Source organism: Loxodonta africana, chromosome 8, assembly GCF_030014295.1.
Source record: "Loxodonta africana isolate mLoxAfr1 chromosome 8, mLoxAfr1.hap2, whole genome shotgun sequence".
NCBI lineage: Eukaryota > Metazoa > Chordata > Mammalia > Proboscidea > Elephantidae > Loxodonta > Loxodonta africana.
In genome coordinates, this window is record NC_087349.1 from 89307792 (window position 1) to 89329347 (window position 21556).

At 40.4% G+C, this 21556-nt stretch overlaps 1 protein-coding gene across 1 annotated transcript in view; it reads left to right on the forward strand.

Annotated features, from left to right (window-relative positions):
* Window positions 1-4448: 4448 nt before the first annotated feature.
* Window positions 4449-21556, forward strand: part of CREB5 (cAMP responsive element binding protein 5) — a 390225-nt gene continuing 373117 nt past the window's right edge. Inside the window, exons 1-2 of the mRNA XM_064290105.1 lie at window positions 4449-4515; window positions 11417-11504. Of these exons, the coding sequence (XP_064146175.1) occupies window positions 4462-4515; window positions 11417-11504 (142 nt within the window). The 5' untranslated portion in view covers window positions 4449-4461. The remainder of the gene's footprint in view (window positions 4516-11416; window positions 11505-21556) is intronic.

A 21556-nucleotide genomic window follows, 5' to 3' on the forward strand; every position in this document is an offset into this window, starting at 1 on the left:
AATAGACCACGGCTCTTAACTAATTAATCAGACCAGATCACACTAGTTGATAAAAGTAATGAAGCCTGCGTGGTAGAGTGGTAGCCTTTAGTAAAAAACTATTGCAAACACCTACACAGAAAGGAATGAGCAAACACATGGTTTTTGCAGAAGGATAATATGGGAACCGCAGAGCGTCAGACTAAAGCAGTTGAGGTTCACACACTGGTATATACACCCACGCACCTCAGACCTTATTAATAACTTAAAACTTCTTTTATTTTTGCAACTGCCATTTTACATGAGGACTTTCATTCTGATACTATGTTGCCAAAATATATTTGGTCTGCAGGATCCATTTTGTTGCTGTTAGTTGCTGTTGATTTGCCTCTGACTCATGGTAACCTTGTGTAGAACAGAACAAAATGCTGCCCGGGCCTGTGCCATCTTCATGATTGTTGGTATGCTTGAGTCCACTGTTGGGTGTCAATCCATCCCCTTGGGGCTTTCCCTTGTTTTCATTAGGCCTCTACCAAACATGATGTCCTTTTCTATTGATTGGTCTTTCCTGATGATGACATGTCCAATGTAAGTGAGTAAAAGTATTGCCATCCTCACTTCTAGCAAACATTCTGGTTGTATTTCTTGTGATTTATTCATTCTTTTGGCAATCTGTGGTATGTATATTCACTATTCTTTGCCAACATCAGAGTTCAAATACATCAATTCTTTTGTTACCTGTCAGTTTGTTGTACTGTGGTGGCTTGCATGTTGTGATGCTGGAACAAATGGCTGATATTTCAAATACCAGCATGGTCACCCCTGGTGGACAGGTTTCAGCCGAGTTTGCAGACTAAGACAGACTAGGAAGAAGGACCTGGTGATCTGCTTCCAAACATTAGCCAGTGAAAGCCTTATGTATTGCCACAGAATTGGATCTATGGCATGTAATAAATTGATTCAATTGGGTTTAAAAAATAAAATAAGAGAATGATAATAGTAACTCAGTATAATGATTGATGACTGAAGTCTAAACTAGTTGAGGGTAGACTCTGTATTTTTCAAATTGTGTCTCCTGAGGCACGATTTCTGTTACTGACGAAACTCAGTGGATATCAAATTAGATTATTCTTATTGCTGTAAATAAAACATTCACACCATGAAGACTCAGTAAAACAGAGTAAATATATAAGGAGAGACCTTGTTCCATCTCTAAGCACCGGCGTCATAATCTAATTCCATGTTATTTCCTGCAGCTCATATGCAAATTTTAATCAATAATTATGATAAGGTAGCTAACGATGATATCCAACAGAGTTGCTAACCTGTTGCCATTATTGGCTTGGATGTATGGGGATTATCAGCATTTTGATGGACTAGGTTTGAAACAGAGTTATGACTATGATAGAAAATGACTTTCTCCCCATCTTAGCTCACTTTGGCACGTCAGTGAATCTCTTTTAACCTGCGGCAGTAGCATTTCCAATCTTGACTACTTCTCTTGGTTGGACATTGATCTAATTATTATCATTAATTACTACTTTCAGATGTAGGCCATAGACACGTAAGTGTGGAACTTTCCCATTCTACCGTCACGTAATCTCAGTATTGGTTAGTAAGAGTGGCATTCTTTCATCACTTCAGCAACTAAAGCTCTTAAGTGGTGTCCAAGAAAGACTCAACTTTATAGCAAATTCTCTTTCCTAAGTAGGGAATGATTAATATTAGAATCAGGTTTTAATAATGCTTACCCACATCTTTCCCACCCCAAACACAAACAGACCTTTCTCCATAATTTGAAAATATTTTATAGGCCCCTAACTGATCAATATGACACAGGACTGAGGGCGTTGAAGATTGAGATCCATACCCCGCTTGTAAAGGAGGGGAAATTGAGGCCGAAGCAATTAAACCATCTGGCAGTGGTCACTCAGATCACGCCCACAGAGGCAGAGAAGTTCCAGGAAAGCACTGAAAAATTTTTTACTAGAAAAACAAGGCATATTTAATAAATAGATAACCCAATTACCCTGTTCTTTATTCTGTCTTGGATCAAAATCATTTTCTCGGCATTAAAGTCACCCCTTATTTTGAGACTTAGAAGTAAGTTGTCAGTATCCACAGGGAAGAGGACGGATGCTCCATGGTAAGTGACGGTAGAAGCAAACCAGGAGTAAAGTGTGAGGAGTTATTCTAATTACTTTCCTCAGACAAGGGCAAGTGGAAGAAGACTCTAAATATCTTCCTCTAAATAGAATAACAGTAGTAGAGTTTAAGCGATATTCTTGATACAGGAAATCTCTAAAGTTATTCTAAGTGACTGTTTATAGCTGATCAGTGGGAACTCATTCTACATTCACAGTGAAAAGGGCTTCCCTTTGCGAAACTTGTATGACCATGTGAGTAAAATGTGAAGGCCATTTACATTTTTAAAAATTTGTTTTGTTTTTAGTATCTGACTGGTAGTGTTGGCTAAGGCAAAAGTTTTCACTTCATGTTTCAGAAAAGTGGAAAAATGCACGTATTTGCCTAAATAATGTATGTCAAATACATTAGTATTTTGGATGAAGGATGTACAACGTAGAAATTGATTTTTGTTCAGAGATAGTAGAGCTTCCTTCAGACAAGGAGTGACTCTTCCGTGAGCTGAAGCAAACCCCTCTCTTTCAGGGACACAGGCGCCTTGGGGGCCCTTCTGGTATCACCTATACCTACCCATCACCATTGAGTCTATTCTAACTTACAGCAACTCTGTAGGATAGAATAGAACTGCCCCATAATGTTCCAAGGAGCAGCTGGTGGATTCAAACTCCTGACCTTTTGGTTAGCAGCCAAACGTTTAAACCACTGTGCCACTAAAGCGCTGACCTACACCTAGCATTATTTTAAGGAAGTAAGTTGTTTCCTGTGCTCAGAGGAAAAGCAGCACATTTTAGTTCAGCAACACAGCCGTGGTCCATCAGCAGCATATTTAACTTATAGTAACTCAACTCTACAAATTGACAAAAAGAAAAGTATGTTTTAAATTGTGTAACTTAAGTTTGCATAGTACTTTTTAGGGTATTTGGTATTTGGTAAAACGTTACGTTCGTGTACAGACTGGTGACCACAAAATCATATATATACTGTACTATCGGTTTTTTGGAGGGGGGGAATTTGCAAAGGCAATTTTGACTACACTCAATTTTTGCCTAACATCCTCACCTTACGACTTAACTCCTACGTAAAAAATGACTACACTGTAATTTAACAGATGACTGAGGCAGGAACTTAAGGTTTTCTGTCTGCAAAGCTACTCTGTTTCTGATAACTTATTGTCCTAGTTATCTAGTGCTGCTATAACAAAAATACCACAAGTGGATGGCTTTAACAAAGAGAATTTATTTCTTCAGCGTAAGGTAGGCTACAAGTTCAAATTCAGGGTATCAGCTCCAGGGGAAGGCTTTCTGTCTCTGTTGGCCTTCTCATCAATCTTCCCTAGACTAGGAGCTTCTCTGCACAGGGAACTCAGGTCCAAAGGATGTGCTCTGCTCCCAGCACTGCTTTCTCTCTCTCCCGGTACCCTTTCTCTTTTCTTTTGTCTTTTATATCTCAAGAGATTGCCTCAAGACACAATCCGATCTTAGAAGTTGAGTCCTGCCTCACTGACATAACTGCCACTCATCCTCCCTTATTAACATCATAGAGGCAGGATTTACAACATATGGGAAAATCACACAGATCCAGGAATCATGGCCCAGTCCAGTTGACAAACACATTTTTGGGGGGACATAATTCAATCCATGACACTTATCTAGAGCAGCAGTCTTATTATAACATTCATTCCAAATCAGCTTATAAGACCAAATTTACAAAATTACCAAGGTAATTTTTTTTTTTTGCATTTTCTGATTTGTATTTACTCTCATATAACTGAGATAACTTTGTTGAGGGATCACAAAATGCCTGAGATGAAAGGGAATTTAAGACCATGCTGTATCTGTTAGTAACACCGAAGTTGCTGGAGTGCAAAGTTTAACATGTCACTCAGAATGGGTCCTCACACTAAGGGTTACCCAATCATGTCTCCCTCTCTTATTATCCTAAGTAGCCAACCCCAAAGGCTTTCAGCGGGACTCAAAGAACACCAGTGCGCACTTTGCCTCAGAATCTTCCTGTACTGTTGGGGGTTTACTTGGTAATAACACCCACCAGATGGCTTTCCGTGGGCAGGACTTCTACTGCAACAGTCTCATGGTATTTTTCTTTCTCAAAGTCAGCATGCACTCAAGAAAGTATAGTAGGAACTCAGAGTGCAGGGAGCCGAATGCACTTCAGCAAGGCAGGACCTTGTGTGTATATTAACGTTTTTCTTACCTAATTTAGAAATTGGGCGGAGAAGATGGCTTTCTCACGTTCCTCAAGTAAAAGCCAGAGATACTCATGCGTTTCTGTTTTCCTTCCTCCCTCTCCCCCACCCTTCAGATTTATGAGGAATCCAAGATGAATTTGGAGCAGGAGAGGCCATTTGTCTGCAGTGCCCCAGGCTGCTCCCAGGTGAGTGTGAGGACCCCGGGCGGCACCCCTTTCTCCTCCCCAGGGAAGCAGCTCTCTTTTTACAGTCCTGCCTCCTGTGGGTGACTCTTCTTCAGCAAGATACCTGTCACCACCATCTTCATAATCGTCACCATCTTTATCATTATGATTATTTTCCTTTTTGAGTAGTTCGAGTTACTTCTGTCCCAGCCCCTCAAATATGGCTGAGTTGGCCATTTCTACTCATAACTTCCTCCTGGAGGTAAGCCAGACTCCTCCTGCCTACAGCTGTGCAGGACTGTTGTTTCAGAAAGGCGGAAGGAGACTGCCGGCTTGTACAATGACTCTTTGAATACTGGGCCTTTGAATTGTTTGTGAGATATTTTACCGTCATAGACTGAATTTTATTGCTTTGTTTTCCCCTTTGGGTAATATAGCCCCATGATAACTTTTATGAGGGTAGTGGTGGTTCAGTGGTAGAATTCTCACCTTCCAAGCGGAAGACCCAGGTTCGATTCCCAGGCAATGGACTTCATGCACAGCCACCACCTGTCTGTCAGTGGAAGTTTGCATGTTGCTATGATGCTGAACAGGTTTCAATGAGCTTCCAGACTAAGGTGAATAAGAAGAAAGACCTGGCTGGCAACTTCTGAAAATCAGTCAGTGAAAACCCCGTGGATGACAAAGGTCCTATCCAGTTGTGTATGGGGTTGCCGTGAGTCAAGGGCTGACTCCATGGCAGCTAATGACAACAATGTTTCTATAACCCCCAATTTTCCCATTTATCTGAATTTTGAGAGGGAAAGTTGGCCTGCTGTGCTGGATTAAACCTTTTTTAGCCTCCAGTGGTACCTGTCAGGTGGAATTGTTATGAGGATTAGATGGGATAATGCCCTTAGAGTGTTTTGTATAGGGCTTACACATAATGTGTGGTCAATTAATGTGTTGTTGTTGCTGCTGCCACTGCTACTATTATACCAGAACCTATCTTTTTGAAAGAAATTGGAAATAGCCATCACCTAAAATCAAAGTTTTCCGTTTTACCTCTAGAACCTGATAGTGACTTTCTCCACATTTGACGCTTGGGTTATCTCTATATTCTGGTCTTTGGAAAATTGAGACCAATGACCTCATATGGCCACTCTCATGCCAAGATCTTCACTTTAGCTTAGACCTCAGAGCACTTGCATATTTCCAGTGGTGGGCAGTTGGGCCGTCTTTCCCTAAATTACCCAGTAACTTCAAGTGAAGTAAAGTCTCACTCTTCTGAATGTTTATGTGATGGGCTTGGCAGTGGCATGGAACAATGACTAGGAGTCAGTGAAGAGAAGAGGCGACACCACTTGAGGACCCTTCTTATTATATCTTCTTAGTTTATGGAGGGTTCTTGGAACCATCTGGAAGGAAGATACTATAGAAACATTAGGCATTATTGCTGGTGCAGTCTTGAGGTGTTGCTGATCTTAGCAGCAGCTGATGGAGCAAGCAGGATCCTTTGTTCAAGTCTCAGCAGGTTTAACAGGAGCTTTTGTGTGAATGTTTATTTCCAACCTACAAATAAGCAAAGCAGAAGATGAAACTATTTTGAAGTACAGTTATTTCAAAACAAATTGATTTTGGAGATCATTTTGAACTAGGAAACACAGATAGATTCAGTGGATAAGTAACTTGGAAAAATCCTGCTCAACCAGTACTAGGCATTGTGAATGCAGAAAATTGCCTTATCTAAGGGAAAACTGATTTGCACTCAGTTTCTTTAAAGAGAAGTCTCTGCAAGCCAAAGGGAATCACATAATTTGAGTGGTGTGCTTTGCTTTGACTCTGGAAATGTAACATTAAAAATTTTATTCAATTCAAGTCACTCAACACATTGTTCTGAGTTTACTCTGTGCAGGGACTGTGGCTGCCCTGGGAAAAGAGCAGCATGCAAGACAGATATAGTCCTGTCCTCACGGAGCTTCTGGTCTACACATGTAACATGTAACCAAGTGATTAATTAATCGATCAATTAGTTAATTAGGATTTTCTATGAAGGAAGCCACCTTGCAAGAGTATCATAAACCAAAGAAAGAAAGAAAGAAAAAAAAAACAAACAAACAAACCACCAAACCTATTGCTGTCGAGTTGATTCTGGCTCACAGTGACCCTATCGGACAGAGTAGAACTGCCCCATGGGGTTTCCAAGGCTATAAATCTCTATGGAAGCAGACTGCCACAGCTTTCTTCTGTGGAGCGGCTGGTGAGTTCTAACTGCTGACCTTTTCATTAGCAACCAAGCGTTTAACCACTGTGCCACCAGGACTCCTTAAGAGTATCATACAGAGGCTTATTTTACTTGAGGGCTGGGTAATGGGAGGCTCTCCTAAGGAAGGGGCATTTAAGAGAATGGGATCCTTGAGAATCCAGGGCAAGTTAGGGTGCCCAGCAGTGCCAGAGTTATTGACAGTAGAGAAGACCACTTCTAGGAAGAGGTTTTTTACCCGTATCTAAAAAAAAAAAAGAAAAAAATTTTTTTTTTTTTTTAATATTTAAGTAAGTCAGAAAAAAAAAAAAAAAAAAAACAACTGTGAACAGGCTATTGGACTGGATGGCAAAGTATCCCAGTCTTGGCACTATCACCACTTTGGGCTGAGTAGTTCTTTGTTGTAGGGGGCTGTCCTGTGCATTGTGGGACATTTAGTAGCATCCCTGGCTTCTACCCACTAGATGCCAGTAGCACTCTCCAGTTGTGACAATCAAAAATGCATCCAGACATGGCCAAGTGTCCCCTGGGCAGCAAAATCACCCCCAGTGGAGAACCACTGCTCTATGGTTTGCATTTTGACTTTAGCCTCTCTTCTTTTTGGGTCCCTTCCCTTTTTGGAATCACCTACTTCTAATTGATGCTCTCCTACTCTATTTTATGTATTGCTATAAGCCATCTTAACTCCTTTTTGGAATCAAGCAGGGTATAAATAAATAAATGCCACAGAGGTGCGGTCACTGGTGTCAGACGCACTAGAGCGGGGGCAGTGTGAGGGTTGAGTGAGGCTGTTGGACTTGGCAGTTGGGTGCTCACTGGCGACCTATGAGAGAGGAGCAGGGGTGGAGGCCAGATTGCAAGGGATTAACGTGTGTGTGGGTGGGAGGAAGTGGAGGTGGAAAGTATAGAGGACTCTTTCAAGAGCCTTGGGCAGTGAAGGGAAGCAGAGTGATCTAATGGTAGCCTCAGAAGGAAGCAGCTTGGGAGAGATTCTTTTTAAATTAAGGGGTAGCTGGGCTGGATTTTGTCAAGAGCAAGAGGCCAGTGATAGGGAAGGAGACAGAATGCCAGCATGAAGGGCCATAACTGAATAGCAAATCCCAGAAGACAGGCAATGGTAGAAGATCCTGTGGAGGAGTGAAGGTGCTTATTCTGAGACATATGGGAATAGGAAGAGACTTCTGAGGTGGAGGTGGTGATAAGGGTTGAAGGAGTATGTTTTGAATGCCCTTGAACTTCTCAGTGAAGGAGCAGGTCATTCTCTTGAGGAGGCTTATGAACTAAAGAAAAGCTTGGACAAACGTATGGGGGAATTGTATCTTACTTTAAGCTACCTCCAACACACATTTAGATATAAAGTTGCATCTAAAACTCACTGTCTGTATTTAATGTGAAGTGTTTCTTTTTCCTTGACATGCTGTTTTAAAAAGATGGTGCATCTTTCAGGTGATGGGGTATTAGAATCAAGGAAATGTGGTAGCTGCCCGGTAGCATCAAGGGTCCCCTGGTGGGATATTAGGAGCTCACAGTTGAGCCAGTCACCACGATCATGACATTGACTTTAGCAACATCCCATAGCCTGGGAATATGCATGGAGGAAAAAAGGCAACTGGGAATAGAAAAGGGGAGTAAATATGGGTGTCAGTGCTGGCATTGAGTTGGGGCATTGAAAGGATTTTCCCTTCTTTTTATCTAATTGGAAAGACACTTGGCTATATTAGGAACGATCTGTGATACCTAGGAGACTTTTGATGTTACAGCTTCTTATACATCTTTGTCGGAGAAGTAAAGAGAAACAACTTCTCTTGCTCTTTCTAAGTGCCCAGAGCCCAGGAGTAATTTCGCTTTTTCTTTTCCCTCTCATTAACCATGTTTTGAATTCCAGTGCCATCACTGTCAGCTCTGTATTTGTGGTAAACTGTGCATTTTGGTTATGTACAATTTGCTGCTATTTTTCCACCGAATTTTTTTTTAAAGCACGGATGTTCTATATTGTCTGTTTTGGAAGGTAATTATAGTTAATATTAAGTATTATGGAAATGATTATTATTATTTAATAAGTATTCTGGTCACTCTCCTATTTTAAGCCATCTTTTTATGAAGCCAAAAATGGTTTATAGATATGAAATGAAGGATGGTCCCATATTGTTTGTTGTTATATATATATATATATATATATATATATATATATATATCACAGAAAAAAAACTTTTATAAGGCTTTTGACAAAAAGACTGGGAAATTTAATCTATGTCTCTAAGTCGTAGGTAGTAACTGTATCACCTATTTGATGCAGTCATTATATAGTGTCAGAGAACATCAAGAAAATAGATGAAACAGCAGCAAAAGGCCACGTGTCATTATAAAGTAAATGTCTACGTATTCAGAAACCTGGCATATTACCTTTTTTTTTTTTTTTTTTGCGAATTCTGTGCTCTCCAAATCTTACAATACAAATGGCAAGTAAACATGTGCTATTTATGTGAAGAACTACTTTGACTGTATCCCACAGATTCAGCCCAGTAGATTCCCTCATTTTCATGAACACAAAACCATACTGTTTTCAGAAAAGATTTCTACCACATTTTACAATGGTGATTGAAACTTGCCATGGCTGTCCTGAGATACTGGGAAGCCCCAAAAGCTCTTCTAAATTGTCAAAGAAGGATTCAGAAACGTTCAGTAGAATTTGTTGTCTTTCATTGTATTTTCTTTTGACTTTGATAAAACAGATACTCTGGTAAGTTCAGTTATTCAAGACATATGAATCCTAGTCAGGACAGGCAAGGATCTACTGCAATAGCAAATTACCCCAACGTTTCAAGGGAATGGCTTAAAACAACACAGGTGTATTTCTATTGCTCAAGGATACATTTCCACAGTAGGTTGGCAAGAGGACTCTGCTCTTGATAATCCTTCAGAGACGTAGGATAATGGAGGGACCACTGTTTCTAATATTGCAAATCACCATGCCAAAGGGAAAGTGGGGAACTCTAGAGAGTCTCAAATAAGGAATTTAATGTTCTTGCCTGGGTGATGTGTCACTTCCTTTCACGATTCAATGTAGAGAACTGGTCACATGGTCTCACTCAACCACACCAGGGCCAGGAAGTAGAGTGCCACCATGTGACCAGAAGTCAGACAGCTGAAAATATTTGGGAGCAGTGTTTGTGACAACCATAATGTCATTTTGTGACAATTAAAAATAAAGGGCTGTCTTACTACACTGTACGGAGTATAGAATGCGAAAAATAACTTGTCACGTTACTATAAAATCATATGCATAATCACAAAAAACTCAGATAATGGCTGCGCAAGTTCTTCATAAACACCAATATACTATGCAAATGTCATGGTGTACATTTGTAGATGTCTAAAATAATGGAAACCCTGGTGGCGTAGTGCTTAAGTCCTACAGCTGCTAACCGAAGGGTCTGCAGTTCAAATCCGCCAGGCCCTCCTTGGAAACTCTATGGGGCAGTTCTACTCTGTCCTATCGGGTTGCTATGAGTCGGAATTGACTTGACGGCGCTGGGTTTGGTTTTTTGTGTTTTTTTGCCAAATAATTAAGCATGGCATGTAAAATTCTTTCCCAAAGTCTGACATGGACCAAGATTCTTTTCCTACTTCATGCATTTCTCCGACTTTTGGTTAATCTATAGATAATGTCTAGCATATTTATCATGCCTTAGACTTAATTTTACACTATTGCGTTGAACAGTAACTACTAGAGAAAAGTCCCAGTGGTTTTGCAAAACTCTAGTGCTACTGAGGTCTAGATCCAGTTTCCTATTTTAAACATGATTTTCTTATGTAAAAATGCCATAATTAATTCTTCTTTGGAACTATAAATGAAATTCATTTAAATATTCTTTTATTCCTTAAAGAAACCATCTAATGTTGGTAGGTATTAAGTTAGAGCATGTTCCTTGTTTATATTATCTTAACACTTCCAGTATTGTTCATTACCTCTTCCTGTTTTATATTTTAACTAAACACAAAGTTTAAAGTCCACCCTTTAGTTCCTAAGGAAATATATAGTTTACTGATTAGTCACCACAGTTGGTTGTTATCAGGCACTATCTAAGAAGGAAGGTTTCTGGGTGGCACAAATGACTTGTGCTTGGCTACTAACCATAGATTGGTGGTTTGAATCCACCAGTGGTGCCGTGGAAAAAAGGCCTAGTTATCTACTTCTGTAAGATCACAGCCATTGAAAAACCAGTGAAGTGCGGTTGTACTCTGAAACACATGGGGTTGCCGTGAGTTTGACTCGTAGGCAATCAGTTTGGTTTTATGTAGGAAGTAGAGGCCTTTAAAAGCAGTTCCCAGAAAAGGTGTGGGGAATCGGAGGATGATGGACGACAAAGACCTCTTATTGCTTACTAGTATTCAGCCGGATGTTTCTGCAACATAGTTAACGCGTTTGGTGAACTATAATGGAAATAAAGATGCGTACATTTGGTTGTGATTCAAAGGAACATCCCAGCACACATTGCTTACATAGAATAAGTTGTAAGTTACTTATTCATGCTTTCACACGTCTTCAGAACTGATTTTTTTGTTTTGCTTGTCAGGTTCTCAAAGCTGAATAAATTTATTTTCCTATGCTGGCAAATATGCACTATTAAACCGAATGCCTCTTCTCTCCCCCACCTTTTTTTTCTATTTGTCGAACAGCGCTTCCCGACAGAGGACCATCTGATGATTCATAGGCACAAGCATGAAATGACGTTGAAGTTTCCCTCAATAAAAACAGACAATTATCAGGTAAGGAGCCATCAGGCAGAGAGGCTCTGGGGGACCACACCAGTTACATGTGAGACGTTTAGCCTCCCCTTGGTAGCCTGATTCCCACTGGCAAATTCTGCACCTCGGAAATAGACATTTTATAGGGTATAGCAGAGAGGTAAAATAGTACGAAGCAGAAATGTAATCAGCTAATGTAAGGTTCACTCAAATAATTGAAGAGCTGAGGCTTCTCAGTTTCTGGAATGTAACGCATTTATTATCACAAAACTTGGCTCCATATGAATATTTTTTATAATCACGGACCTGTAACCACCCAAGCAACAAATATTAATTGAGCATCTGTGATGCATACTGCACTATTCTGAGTGCCAGGGGAGGTAAACATTGATGATTCCCTATTCTCAGGACGTCACCATATGGTACGTGCGTTGACAGCTTAGCTAAAGTAAAGGACCATCCATAATATATATCAAATGAGTACTGTGAGCAGAAGTGCTTTAAGAATTTTGTAGAAGGAGCCTTTTTTCTGGACTGAGGTGGTCAGTGAAGATTTCCTTAAGAAACAGTACCTGTGTCATAAGTGGAAGATTAAATGAGACAATGCATGGGAATGCAAATGTGAGCAGAAATAAATAATAATTAATTCATCAATTTATAGCTCTTCCTTCTCATTTTGAGAGCAGCAAATTAGAATGCGTGCAGGACTAGGACAGAAAACCTGAGCTCTAGCCAGGACTCTGCCTCCACCGGCTATATGATCGTGAATAAGCTATCAAAGGTAAACCCTGGTGGCATAGTGGTTAAGTGCTACGGCTGCTAACCAATGGGTCAGCAGTTCCAATCTGCCAGGAGCTCCTTGAAAACTGTATGGGGGCAGTTCTACTCTGTCCTATAGGGTCGCTATGAGTCGGAGTTGACTCGACGGCACTGGGTTTGGTTTTTTTTTTTCAAGCTATCGAATCTTCCTGGGCCTCAGTTCCTTCACCATAAAATGGGTATGATAATATCTATCCAGCTTGTCTCACAGGCTTCTTGTGAAGATCTGATGAGAGAATGTGAGTGAAATGCTTCATAAACCCTAGCAGGGTAAACAAAACATTTCCTGTTACTCTCTGTAGACTAGAAAGTTTTCATCTGAGCGACCGTCTCCCTGGCACCTTGAAAGAGGTAATATGCCCACGAGCATGCTTTAAATGATATCGGAAGAGTAACGGACTGTCCTGGCAGGCCTGGCTGCTAATTTAACATTTCTATGGTGCTTTATGGTGCTTTAATTTACAAGTATTTTATTATCACTATTATTAGTAAGCCATCTAAGAGTTTTGTCAGGCAGGTTATTACTGCAGCCCATATTTTACTGATGAAGGAGGAGGGCCACGGAGAGTTGGAGCAGTTTTTTCAGGTTCACTGAGCAGGGCAAAGATTAGGGTCCTTAATTGTGTGATCCTAACCCACTGACTTGCACTCAGCTACTGCATTGTCAGGCTTTGTCAGCTTACATACAGAGTCATGTACTCCTGGTGACAGACCCATCCACCCATCTTCACAAATCCACCAGTGACTTGTTAACAGTGTGGACGTGCGGTGGTTTGGATGACTCTCAAAGGCAGCCTCTTCCCTTTTCTCCCCCATCACCCACCACCTCTCCCTCAGCCTCTGTTTGTTTTTATTGAACTAGCTGGCTTTTCAGAAATGGCTTTGTCTTTTCTTAAGTCTACAAACAGGGATACAGAAACTCAGATTTGTAAGAACTACAAAAGCCTAGAAGGGTTAGCCACCTCCCATCTGTCAATTTTTCATACTATGGTGGCTTTAGTGTTGCTATGATGCTGGAACCTATACCACCTGTATTTCAAATATTAGCAGGGTCACCCATGGTGGGCAGGTTTCAGCAGAGCTTCCAGATCAAGACAGATTAGGAAGAAAGGACTGGTACCGACTTCTGAAAATCCGCCAATGACAGCCTTATGGATCACAATAGAACACTGTCCAATATAGTGCTGAAAGATGAGCAAATATAGCAATGGGCAAGAAGATGGCACAGGGCTGGACATTTTGTTTAGTTATATGTAAGGTCGCTGTGAGTAGGACCTGATTCCCTGGCAACTAACAATAACGACAAAAAAAAAAAAAGGGTTAGAAAGGATAATCCGTTCTTCTGTTCTTATCATTTATTGTATTCTACAGGGTTACACATGGTGCAATTTTAAAGTTCAACAATCAGCATGTATACCTAAGTACCAAGGCTGTTTACATTGCTAATATTTAAATTAGTAAGTTCTCCTTTTATTTTTTTCTTCAAATAGGATTCCTAAACTAGGTTTTCTAGTGGTAGGGGAGTGAGAGGTGAATATTAGGGAATGGTAATTATGTGGAGAAGACCCTCAAAGAGATAAATTGACACAGTGACTCCAGCAATGGGCTCAAACGTAGCAACGATTGGGAGGATGGCGCAGGACCAGGCAGTGTTTCGTTCTGTTGTACATAAGGTCACTATGAGTTGGAACCGACCTGATACCACCTGATAACAACCGCAACAAGAAGCCCCATCTGAGGGTCTGAAAAAAAGCAGCAGAAGATATGTGAACACTGGGATGACACATTTATCTATATATTACCTGTAAACACGTTTTTTGTTAAATTCTTGGGTTACTTCAATTGATCTTACCAGATACTTACTAGACTGAGGCTATTGTTGGTAATAAATGCAGTGCCAGATGAAGAATCAATGAAAGAAAAGTAACTCTAATTCTTATTATGTCAACCTTGGAATGAGAAAATGACATAAATGTGAAGGAAAACAGCATGAATAATATATTTACATATTTTCTCATGTTTTGTGGTGAAGTCAGTATAAGGCTGTTTAATACTCCCGGTGAAATTAAGTGCTAATTTTTTTAACTTTCTACCCACTTTGTGTGTTCATGTTCTGGAGCCCTAGTGGCACAGTGGTTAAGAACTTGGCTGCTAACCAAAGGTCAGCAGTTTGAATCCACCAGACGTTCCTTGGAAACACTATGGGGCAGTTCTACTTTATCCTATAAGGTCAGTATGAGTCAAAAAACGGACTCAATGGCAACAGGTTTGGTTTTTGGGTTTGCGTGTCCACAGTCTCGTGGAACTTTCTTGCTGTAAAAGCATACAGCCCAGTTCCATTACTTTGCCCGCAGGGTGAGGCTAGTTATGTGCAATATAGCGCTGTTGTCCAGACTGAATTATAACAGGCTATCTATTAAATTTTTTTTTTTTTTTTTTTTTTATCTATTGGGTTATTTTTGCTTTGCTGTTTTCTTTACCAGGAAAATACTTGGATGTTTATCGATCTCAAACCTCATTTGGTTTTAGCATGTTAAATTGTGATTGTGCATAGGATAAAGGTTTTACTCATGCCGCTTGTACGGGACCCTGTCTTATAGGGTCACTGTGAGCCGGAATCGACTCACCGGCAACGGGTTTGGTTTTTTTTTTCATTTTATACCTTGATTGGGGCCCTGGTGGCACAGTGGTTAAGTGTTTGGCTGCTCACCAAAATGTCAGCATTGTCATCTACTAGCTGGTCCTTGAAAACAGTATGGGGCAGTTCTACTCTTGTCCTATACTCTAGGGTCGCTATGAGTTGGAATCAACATGAAGGCAATGGGTTTGATTTTTACACCTTGATTTAGTTAAATCTGAATTTATCAAAAGCTTCAAGATTTTTTTTATTAAAAACATGTTCATTAAAACTGTATTTGTTAATGTACCTTAAGCCTATTTTGTGGCTTATCATGAAGATGAAAGATTTTATACAGCTTAAACTAAAAATAAAATTTTATTTTTTTTAAACTATAGAAACAATAGGAATAAAAATGTATACGTCAAATCTGAAGTTAACAAACATCATCATGGCAAAAATCTTCAAGTCCCTCTTGGACCATTTTTTTCCAAACAGTATTCAATTACATAAAATTTCCTTTAAGACGAATTGGGGTTTGACATATATTAAGAAGATAAAGTGTGGTAGGTATTACATGAGCAACATCAGGATATCTGGTTAACATGTATTTCCAGAAAATCACTTTATCCTTCATTACTTATGAATGTTACAGTTAGGAGGAGTGTTAAGATGCCACAGATAACACTGTTCAAGAATACATCTCCAAAGGATTGTAATAACTTTATAACTTTGCCATAAAGTCTGTCTTATTTAGATCAGGTAGAGTTTATTACTCAAAAATGATTGTAAATGACCTTTGGTAGGCCATAAGACAAGATAGTGAGAGTGACAATCATAATGTTTTATTAAAACGAATCTGCTCTTATGGGTGGCCAGTAAACATAAAACCCCTCATTCTAAAAGGATAGAATATAGACATGAAGAAGCGGGGGCGGGGGGCGGGTAGCACTGGGTTCTGAGGGCAAAGACTTGTACATTCTTTCCCGCCTGGGTCTTTCCTTCATTATTTGGTCCATGTGGTACTTTTGCAGAGTCCTGATATGATGATGGACATGAATCTTTCCCTTCAGCTGTTTAGCTGTTTTTCTCATTCTAACAAAAGAGTTTCATGGTGAGTTAGGGTAGTTGTGATAATTAAGATTTTTTGGTGCTAAGTTTGAAATGGGAATCTGTTGACGAAAATGCACTTCCACAGGCAGGTTGTAAAAATACCAGCTCCCATATGACAGCCACCACTCATCTGACAATTTGTTATACTGCGTAGTTTGTGTGTTACTATGATCCTGGAAGCTAGGCCACCAATATTTCAAATACCAGCAGAGTCACCCATGATGGACAGGTTTTAGCAGAGGTTCCAGACCAAGACAGACTAGGAAGAAAGGCCTGGCCATCTACATCTGAAAATTAGCCAGTGAAACCCCTACATATCACAGAATATTGTCAAAGACTTCAACTGACTTTGGTTGTGTCATCAGGACAGACTGATCACTGGAAAAGGATACCATGTTTGGTAAAATGGAGGGCCAGTGAAGGTGAGGTAAACCTTCAATAAGATGGACAGATACAGTGGCCACGACAATGGACTCAAGCATATCAATGATCATGAAGATGGTGCAGGACTGGGCAATGCTTTGTTCTGTTATACATGGGGTCCCGTGAGTGAGAGCTGACACAATAGCAAGTAGCAACATTATGTAACAGAGGATCTGTTTGGTTTGAAATTTTTAGTCAAATTTCAGTATTAGAGGAAAAGATGATGGTGCTTTTGTCTATTTTAATGTTATTATGGCTAGGCAGCCAGGAATGCCAAAATCTTGTCCTGTTACTCATTCCCACCTCCCTAACTTCTTTACATGGCTCCCAGGTTCTGTATAGGAAGAAAACCAGAATGGAAATCAAAGTACAACTTTATTTACAGCTGAACAAGCAAATGTTCCAAACGAAAGCTTGATAGGAGTACATGGCTTCTTCTCCCTCTTTCCTCCTTTCTGTCATTAATCTTGGGATCGGTAAGTTCAGTTTTTCATGTGGGTGATGGAGAGAGAGAGAGAGACAGAGAGAAAAGTGAGAGAGAGAAGAAAGGCAGAGAGAGAGAGACAGGGCCATTCTCCAAGTTAGGGCTGTGTGTGCCACCTGTATGTCCATCTGCTCATCTATGTGGGTGTGGGCGTGTGTGTGTGTGTTGCTGGAGGGTGATGGAAATATTGACCTAGACGATGATGGATCTTGCTGAACAAAGACTGTTGTGGGTCTGTCTCAAAAAGTAAAACTCAATCAACAGGCAAGAGAGCCTGACTTCCTCTTTCCATCTTTGTTAACAGATTCTCAGCACTTACCAGCTGACTCTGAGCATCTAACATAAACGACAACACAGTCCTTCAGAACCCAACTTTTCCTGCATTAGGTCCAGAATCAGGATTCATTTCTAGTTCCAGGCTCTAACCCTAATTACCACCACAGAGTATGCAAGTACACTATTCGGTGAAGTAGAGCCTTGATCTCAGAGAGACTAATCATGATTAACTAGACAATTGCAGAACCCAGATACACTGTGCATGGCTTTTGGCTACAAACTCTACTTCTTAACTGTGGGTATTTTAAGAGAAAAGCCATAGAGACACTGACATAGCTCACCTCAAATTCTTTTTGGACAAGGTGCTGAGATGTAAAAAAGATGATTTACTGCTGGAATCCCTGAATAGAGCAAATGGTTAAGCATTGGGCTATTAACAAAAAAGTTGCCACTTCGAACCCACCCAGAGGCGCATTGGAAGAAACTCCTGATGATGGACCGCCTACTCGGTAACAAATGACATTTCTGTGAGTTGGAATCCACCGCCATGAACGCCCTGTGGAAGGCAGTTCTGCTCTGAAACACGTGAGGTTGCCCTGGGGCAGAGCTGACTCAATAGCAACTGATTTTACTGGTTTATTGTTTGAGTAAATGAACAGAACACACACTCACAGGACCCATCCTTACTTCTTCTCCTTGGCAATTCCATTGATGTTGAAGCTACTGTTGTGAGCATAACTTCCCACCATGAAAATTAATTGAATATTTATGGAACAGAAGGCAGTAGAGACAGCTTGCATCAGAGGGTTGTTGTTGTTGTTGTTAGGTGCTGTCCAGTCGGTTCCGACTAAACACTGCCTGATCCTGCGCCATCCTTACAATCGTTGTTATGCTTGGGCTCATTGTTGCAGCCACTGCGTCAATCCACCTCATTGAGGGTCTTCCTCTTTTCCGCTGACCCTGTACTCTGCCAAGCATGATGTCCTTCTCCAGGGACTGATCCCTCCTGATAACATGTCCAAAGTATGTAAGACGCAGTCTCGCCATCCTTGCTTCTAAGGAGCATTCTGGCTGTACTTCTTCCAAGACAGATTTGTTCATTCTTTTGGCGGTCCATGGCATATTCAATATTCTTCGCCAACACCACAATTCAAAGGCGCCAACTCTTCTTCAGTCATCCTTATTCATTGTCCAGCTTTCACAAGCATATGATGCGAATGAAAATACCATGGCTTGAGTTAGGCGCACCTTAGTCTTCAGGGTGACATCTTTGCTCTTCAACACTTTGAAGAGGTCCTTTGCAGCAGATTTGCCCAATGCAATGCGTCTTTTAATTTCCTGACTGCTGCTTCCATGGCTGTTGATTGTGGATCCAAGTAAAATAAAATCCTTGACGCCTTCAATCTTTTCTCCGTTTATCATGATGTTGCTCATTGGTCCATTTGTGAGGATTTTTGTTTTCTTTATGTTGAGGTGCAATCCATACTGAAGGCTGTGGTCTTTGATCTTCATTAGTAAGTGCTTCAAGTCCTCTTCACTTTCAGCAAGCAAGGTTGTATCATCTGCATAACGCAGGTTGTTAATGAGTCTTCCTCCAGTCTTGATCCCCCATTCTTCTTCATATAGTCCAGCTTCTCGTGTTATTTGTTCAGCATACAGATTAAATAGGTATGGTGAAAGGATACAACCCTGATGCACACCTTTCCTGACTTTAAACCAATCAGTATCCCCTTGTTCTGTCCAAACAACTGCCTCTTGATCTATGTAAAGGTTCCTCATGAGCACAATTAAGTATCCTGGAATTCCCATTGTTCGCACTGTTATCCATAGTTTGTTATGATCCACACAGTCGAACGCCTTTGCATAGTCAATAAAACACAGGTAAACATCCTTCTGGTATTCTCTGCTTTCAGCCAGGATCCATCTGACATCAGCAATCATATCCCTGGTTCCACGTCCCCTTCTGAAACCAGCCTGAATTTTTGGCAGTTCCCTGTAGATATACTGCCGCAGCCATTTTTGAATGATCTTCAGCAAAATTTTGCTTGCGTGTGATATTAATGATATTGTTTTATAATTTCCATATTTGGTTGGATCACCTTTCTTGGGAAGGGGCATAAATATGGATCTCTTGCAGTCAGTTGGCCAGGAAGCTGTCTTCCATATTTCTTGGCATAGACGAGTTAGCACCTCCAGCGCTGCATCTGTTTGTTGAAACATCTCAATTGATATTCCGTCAATTCCTGGAGCCTTGTTTTTCGCCAATGCCTTCAGAGCAGCTTGGACTTCTTCCTTCAGTACCATCGATTCCTGATCATATGCCACCTCTTGAAATGGTTGAACGCTAATTCTTTGTTGGTATAATGACTCTGTGTATTCCTTCCGTCTTCTTTTGATGCTTCCTGTGTCATTTAATATTTTTCCGATGGAATCCTTCACTATTGGCACTCGGGGCTTGAATTCTTTCTTCTGTTCTTTCAGCTTGAGAAATGCCAAGCATGTTCTTCCCTTTTGGTTTTCCATGTCCAGCTCTTTGCACATGTCATTATAATACTTTACTTTGTCTTCTCGAGCTGCCCTTTGAAATCTTCTGTTCAGTTCTTTTACTTCATCAATTCTTCCTTTTGCTTTAGCTGCTTGACATTCAAGAGCAAGCTTCAGAGTCTCCTCTGACATCCATCTTGATCTTTTCTTTCTTTCCTGTCTGTTCAATGACCTCTTGCTTTCTTCATGGATGATATCCTTGATGTCATTCCACAGCTCGTCTGGTCTGCAGTCACTAGTGTTCAATGCATCAAATCTGTTCTTCAGATGGTCTCTAAATTCAGGTGGGATATACTCAAGGTCATATTTTGGCTCTCGTGGACTTGCTCTAATTTTCTTCAGTTTCAGCTTGAACTTGCATATGAGCAATTGATGGTCTGATCCACAGTTGGCCCCTGGCCTTGCTCTGAATGATGATATTGAGCTTTTCCATCGTCTCTTTCCACAGATGTAGTCAATTTGATTTCTGTGTGTTCCATCTGGCGAGGTCCATGTGTATAGTCGCCGTTTATGTTGGTGAAAGAAGGTATTTGCAATGAAGAAGTCGCTGGTCTTGCAAAATTCTATCATTTGATCTCTGGCATTGTTTCTATCACCAAGGCCATATTCTCCAACTACTGATCCTTCTTTGTTCCCAACTTTTGCATTCCAATCGCCAGCAATTATCAGTGTATCTTGATTGCATGTTCGATCAATTTCAGAGTGCAGCAGCTGATAAAAATCTTCTATTTCTTCATCTTTGGCCCTAGTGGTTGGTGCTTAAATTTGAATAATAGTTGCATTAACTGGTCTTCCTTGTAGGCATACGGTTATTATCCTATCACTGACAGCATTGTACTTCAGGATAGATCTTGAAACATTCTTTTTGACAATGAATGCAACACCATTCCTCTTCGAGTTGTCATTCCCAGCATAGTAGACTGTATGAATAGCAGCGGAACACTGTCTGATATAGTGCTGGAAGATGAATCCCCCAGGTTGGAAGGCACTCAAAAGATGACTGGGGAAGACCTGCCTCCTCAAAGTAGAGTCGACCTTAATGACGTGGATGGAGTAAAGCTTTCGGGACCGTCATTTGCTGATGCGGCACGGCTCAAAATGAGAAGAAACAGCTGCAAACATCCATTAATAATTGGAATCTGGAATGTACAAAGTATGAATCTAGGAAAATCGGAAATCATCAAAAATGAAATGGAATGCATAAATATCAATATCCTTGGCATTAGTGAGCTGAAATGGGCTGGTATTGGCCATTTTGAATAGGACAATCATACAGTCTACTCTGCTGGGAATGACAGCTTGCAGAGGAATGGCGTTGCATTCATTGTCATCAGAGGGTAGACTGATAATATTGTGCCCACTGATTGCCTGCTTCCTTTGTGCGTGTAATTATGCCCCTGCTTTACATACATTGTTGTTTCATCCTTGCCACTTTTATAATATGAGGAAACAAGATTAAGAGGATAAGCAGTTTGTCCAAAGTCCCTCTCTGTCTATAATTTTCTCACTATACACCTAGATTTGGTGAGCATACACTAAGATTGTGTTGGGGTCTTAGATTTATTTTTAGTCGTAAATCTATGGACTGTTTATCTCTTCATTGGTCATCAAAACAAAAGGAGTCAAAAGTTTTTAGAAGGAGATTATACTAACATATTGGCATTGACAGGATCAAAGTATTGTATTTTTTAAAAATCAGATTTACTCATCCACTAAAAGAATTTCTGACAAATAGAACATAAGTGGCTTTTAGCATTTATAGGAATTTCCACTTTCTCATCTGTCTTAGTTTTCT